This window comes from Diospyros lotus, chromosome 10 (genome assembly GCF_014633365.1).
Source record: "Diospyros lotus cultivar Yz01 chromosome 10, ASM1463336v1, whole genome shotgun sequence".
Lineage (NCBI taxonomy): Eukaryota > Viridiplantae > Streptophyta > Magnoliopsida > Ericales > Ebenaceae > Diospyros > Diospyros lotus.
This window is the reverse complement of record NC_068347.1, coordinates 22,568,202-22,574,003: the sequence shown is the minus strand read 5'-3', so window position 1 is coordinate 22,574,003 and position 5,802 is coordinate 22,568,202. Positions and strand designations below refer to the sequence as shown.

The 5,802-nt window shown below is 43.0% G+C and overlaps 1 protein-coding gene across 1 annotated transcript; it reads right to left on the bottom strand.

Annotated features, from left to right (window-relative positions):
- Positions 1-2,434: 2,434 nt before the first annotated feature.
- On the bottom strand, positions 2,435-4,826 carry LOC127811181 (COBRA-like protein 10). The gene is made up of 2 exons (XM_052350887.1): positions 3,989-4,826; positions 2,435-3,895 (listed from the first exon to the last, which is right to left on the bottom strand). Exons 1-2 carry the CDS (start codon positions 4,824-4,826, stop codon positions 2,469-2,471), a joined length of 2,265 nt encoding a protein of 754 aa, XP_052206847.1. The 3' UTR covers positions 2,435-2,468.
- Between the last annotated feature and the right edge of the window lie 976 nt (positions 4,827-5,802).

Genomic DNA, 5,802 nt, shown 5'->3' with positions numbered 1-5,802 from the left:
GTTCGTGAATAGGAGGAAATGGAGAGACTTACTGGGACTAATACTCTACTCCAACTGTATTGTGTTTTGTGGAGCTACAGCAATGGTAGAAGAGTGATTACAGACATTTGACCACTTCTATTGTCACATCTTGACGCCCTAACAGCAGTCAGCAGGATACACAAAATGATCACACAAAATCAACATATATATATATATATATATATAACCAATGCAAACAGAAAGAAGAAGAATTAACAAATTAAATTTCAAGGAAACTGAAATAAAATACCACAAAATATATATAGTATCGTCATTGATGAGATAACGTTTATTAATTTGTTACTTTGCGGATACACAATTGTGGATTTGTTCTAGCTTTGTTCGTAAAGAATAACCCCAAAAGATTCGAGAACTTAAAAGAGGAGAAGAGAGTAATGTTGCCATGACTGGCTCTTTGGCTACATCCTGAATGAATGGTATTAGAAACTTCAACATAAAACTTTTTATTTTGTAAGTAGAGCATTGGCCTTTGGCCCTGCTCGCTAGCTCGGTTTCATCGATCATTAGCAGTTGCTAACAATAAATGATGCCTCCCAACAACAATATCCATCGTTGCTTCAACTCAAATTTTTGAATTTGTTGATACCTTGTTCACCCACTGTTGCCATTTAATTTCAAATATTATACCTCGTAGTCCAAAAAACAGCTACGATGATATATAAATATTATACCACATGATAATTCTTCTTTCTTTGCAGCAGGTTGGTTGCTCTGGTCGTGGGGTGTCACGGTTATATATATAGTATCTTCACCACCCTAGTAACTGGGAAAATTAATGCAAGTAGTTGAATGAAAATTAACACACGACATGATGGATTTACAAGACACTAATACGTGCGACAGCCATGCAGCCCATGTAGGACACGAACTGAAGTATGGCTAGTGGGAAAACGAGGGTACAGTAAGACTTGGTTAAGTATGCTTAGTTGTTTTAGTGGATTAGTATTGTGTTGATTTTCAGCAAGAGTGATACATTTTTTTTTTTTTTTTTTGTAATTTTATTGTTATTCTTGTACACCTATAAATATGAACTGAAGGTAAAGTGAATGAGACGACTAGAATTAATCTCAATATATTCTACTTGTCTTCTCCTTCAATTCTGCTATCCCCTCTTTCTCTTAAAATTATATCCATGCATCAGCCACACACACCTTTGATCAAGCAGGATGAACTTATATTGAATTCTCTCATGGGGTCCGCACCCCTCTCTAATTTTGTTCGCGTCGAACAATATAAGAATTATCCGACACAGATAGCAAAATAAAATTGTATATATATATATATATATAGATGAAGTTGTATTGAATTAGTTCAAGTAAACCTAATAAAGTTGGTCATAGCCCAGAATTAATTATACAAAACCACAAAATTCAAGGCCTTTTCCAAAAAAAAGAAGGAAAGATATATGCCAGGAAAAATAAAAGAAGAAACAAGGAAATAAGCAATGTGCAAAAATTTCATGGAGGTTTGGCATATAGTTCAAATCTCCTACTTCTTGTTTAATGACATTTTTAAATTTTCATAATTTAAAAATTTAAACGGTTTGGATATAATAATTTGTCTAACAAATAAAGAGGAAACTAATTAAACAAATAACAAGAAAATGAATAAAAACTCACCAACGCCAAGTACTACCGATCGATGCACAACTCTTTTTTAAGTCTTACCTAAGCTAGCCGCGCGTGGAACAATTTAAATTCCAGATGGTCTTAGAGATATAAACTATACTATGAGTAACTTAAATAATTTTTTTATATCTAATTATGAGATGGGATACTAATTGAAAGAACATAATGAATTTTCTTTTTAACACATAATAATGCTGTAAATGAGTATTTTCAATGCTACAAGAATCAAATTAATTAATAATGAAAATGAATTAATGTGTAGGTGCGACTAATTAAAGTAATTATCTATATATTTACACAAGCAGGCAGGCAGAAGCAGTGTGCGAGAATTTGATGGTCACTTGCTTTGAATGTAATCATAGCTACAGTACTGATTATGTGGGAATTCATACAAATTAATTAACCAATATATATCATATAGTTTCAACAGGTTACAATATCTCCTCTCCTCTCCTCTCCTCCCCTCTGTTTTCCAAATCACGTACCAATGTACGTAACAACAGTAAGAACACCACTCCTCTTCTTCATCATCCATGCATCACATTAATGGCGGCCGCCTGGTTTGTTCTCTCTCTCTCTCACTCTGCCCAAACGCATTGCCTCTACTGCATCTGCATGCAGAAACACACAAACAGTCGTAGTATATATGATGGAAAAACAAATGTTAGCATTGCTACGTTTCAACGACATTGAAGATTCCCAAAAAGCTACGTACAGTACCCTACAAGTTTTTTGGAGTAGAACGAACAAATGCGAAATGTCGATCGATCGGCTGTAGGATATATATATATATATATATCACCAGTACTGGAAGCGATCTGCCATGAGCACGAAGGTCACAACTGCAACAACAATGGCAGGCAGGAAGCCAGCGCCGGGCCGGCTAACCCCGCTTCTCTTGGGAAACTGTCTAGGGAGCGCGCATTCTTCGCCATTGAAGATCACTTTGGAAGGAAATCCGTCGCCTCCTGCGATGTTGATCCCGTGGGTATGCTTCTTCAAGAATGAAATCACCGATTGCTGCTTCCCGGGGACTCTCGGATCGCTGTCGGGATGAGTCCCGTTCACTTCCCCAACCAGGAAATTCAAGCCCTTCAAGCCCTGGAAGAGGATGGTGTTCTTCACGCCAGCCATCTTGGTTCCGTTGAACGAATACACATTCTCGTATCCAGGAAAAGCCTTCTTCATCTGGATGGCGGCGAACCAATCCTCGAAGGGGTCTTCCCGCCAGTTGAAAAGCGTCATTCTCGCGGTCCAGCCAGTCTTGTAATCTGTGTCGACGTGCCAGTTGATGCTAACGCCGCAGTTATCGGGGCAAGGCAGCCGTTTCGGAACAGTTCGGTGCTTGATGGCGGCCCAGGCCTTGGCTTTGGTGGTCCGGTTGGCGAAAGGCACGAGCAGAGCCTCCGGCGGCAGCGGCAGAGGGCTGGCGTTTTGATCGCAAGTGGGCGGCTCGTCGTCGCAGCCGCAAGCGCAGGTGTTGCAGGGGACAACGGAGTCGGCGTAGTAAGCCGAGAAGGAGACGCAGCACCTGGATTCCTTCGGCTTGGGCCGGGTTATGTTGCAGGTGATTTGCCAGCTCGCTACGGCCGACGTGGTGGCGGCGATCCCGCTTGGGTCCGGGAACTGGGTCGGATCAACCCGGATGGGCGGACCGCACTTATACTTCGGGTTAAGGACGCCGTTGATATTCCACCGCTGCGGCGGATACAGTGCAGTCCTGTTCATGTCCGGCGGCATCTTGTAAACCGTCAGCTGGAAGATGGACCTCGCATCCGTCTCATTCATGGTGGTCGGCAGAATGCTCCCGTTCCGACAACAATACGGCAGCTTGCCGACCTTATCGTCGTTGGCCAGCTCCTTGGGGAGATCGGCGATGACCGGACGGCGCTGGCAGTTCACGACGGAAGTGAAGTCGAAGTCCTGGTAGTACTGGCCCTGGGCGCCGTAGATGCACTCGGAGGAGTCCTTCTTGTGGGGGAAAGCGCCGCGCATGTCGTAGATGAACTCGCCGCGCATCCATTCCCAGGTGAGGTTCCAGTGGTCGAGGCGGCCAAGGGGGTGGAGGTTGTCGATGGTTACTTGGGCCTGGTAGTTACCGGCGTAGGCTTTGAGGATGTCGTAGGTCATGGAGAGGTCGCCGTACTGCCGGGGCAAGAACTTGGTTTTTGTGACTTTGGCCTTGTATTTCGGGTCCTTGTGGCAGCAGATGTGCATCGTCGTGCCTGTAAGCGCCATGGAAACCGAGATCATAAGAAGCTGAATGTGATGTGGAAATAATTAAAAAGAAGAGAAGATTAAGGTTGGTTGATTCTCACTGTGGCGAGTTGGTGCGGGGCACTTGTAGCCGTCGTTAACCAGGCGAATGGTCTTGGGCATGGGATGTCCCTTCTTCAACCCGAACTGCGTTCCCGTCAATCCCACCGTCGCCTGCATCTGAGTGAAGTCTCCTGCGGTATCAATGGCCGTTTTCAAGTCCGTCATCGGATACCCGGCCAGGATGGTCCCGTTCTTGCCAACAACGGCAGGAAGATCTTCCACGTCCACCGCCGTGGCGCCGTCGGCCGACACCAGAATCTCGTTGTACTGAAACCCCACGTAAACCTTCCACGACTTGAGCTCCTCCCGGCCGGCGTTGAGCACCAGGAGCTGCGATTTGAAGGCCCATCCCTGTGCGGTGGCGTTCTTGACCAGCGGGTACGTCTTTTCCCTAGACGTGAAAGTGTAGGTCACGAAGATCCCGTTGCAAGCGTCTTGCGCGGGAGGGGGAGCTGCGGCCGCATCGGGATCGTCGCCACCACCTCCGCCGCGGCCGCCGCCGGCGGGGCTGAACTCGTAATCCTGGGCGCTACATAACTGAATAATGTAATTGGAGGAACAAAACAGTAGGAGGAGGACAAAGGAGGACAACACTTTCCCCGGTATTTTCATACCCGGAAGCGTGTTAATTTCCTGGGTTGCTGCTGTAGGGGAACCAAAATTGTCTGTTTTGTGTTTGGTGGGAATGGATTTTTCCGGTAAAGTGGGTGTGGAGGAGAGGGAGGAGATGGGAAGGGAAGGGGAAGGGGAAGGGATGGTGCCGTGTGAGAATTTCACACGGCAGCAGGAGAGAGGATTTGGGAGGAAAATGGGGAGACTGTGGAGAAGAAAAACCATCGTCCGGAAGTGGGATTAAAGGCTTATAATAGAAAAGGGGGAATCGACTTTGACGGATTCAGCTCTTCCAATCACTCTCTTCCTCTAGTTTTCCCGACTTTGCAGGGCAAACTTAACGAAACATCTCCTCCTCCTCCATGCCCATGCAGGTTGCCACCAAAACACAAGTCACTCGTCGTACGTGAACAAATAATTAGTAATCATTTGAAATTCATCTGACCATCCTACTTTCAAATTCTATTCAAATCCCAAAACAATTAATATTGGTATATAACTATATATATATCATTAATATATTCTAAAAAGACCATATATATGTGTATCTTTGATCTTTATCCACCTTTCTCCATCCAGTACAAGGATTAGTGGCCTTCTTTATATATGGTTGGCTTTGCATGGCCAATTTTCATTTTCATTTTCATTTTCATTTTTATTTTCGTGTAAAATATATATGAGTTAATAATGTATGTTGAGCTGTTTTATAGTTTTTTTTGTCTTTTCTCTTTCTAACATTAAGTAGAGTAATAACAAATTACGTGATTTTGTATAAATTTTTGTCAAGAATGATATGCAAATAGAATTTGATTTTTAAATACACAGTTAAAATGGTGCGTTGCTCTTACATTTTCTCCATTTCACTTCAGCTGAGAAATTTGGGATTCTTTACAAAATACAATAAAAAAAAATCCCCAACTATTTATTATTCTAACTTATAAAAATAGATTTAGATTTGACCTGAGATGAATAATAAACAACTCTTTCCAAAAAAGTGCTACTAAAGCCAACAAATTTATACTCATGAATGTGAAACATTCAGTAGCAGAAGTCAGAAGAGTCTATAAAAAAAAATGTTATTGGAACATCTTTGTATAGGAGCTACATAAAAGTATATCAATGACAAAAGAATTCCTTATGAGCCGCATAGAAACATGAGAGACGAGGGGTATTTTGGTCATAATACCCGCTTATCTAACCC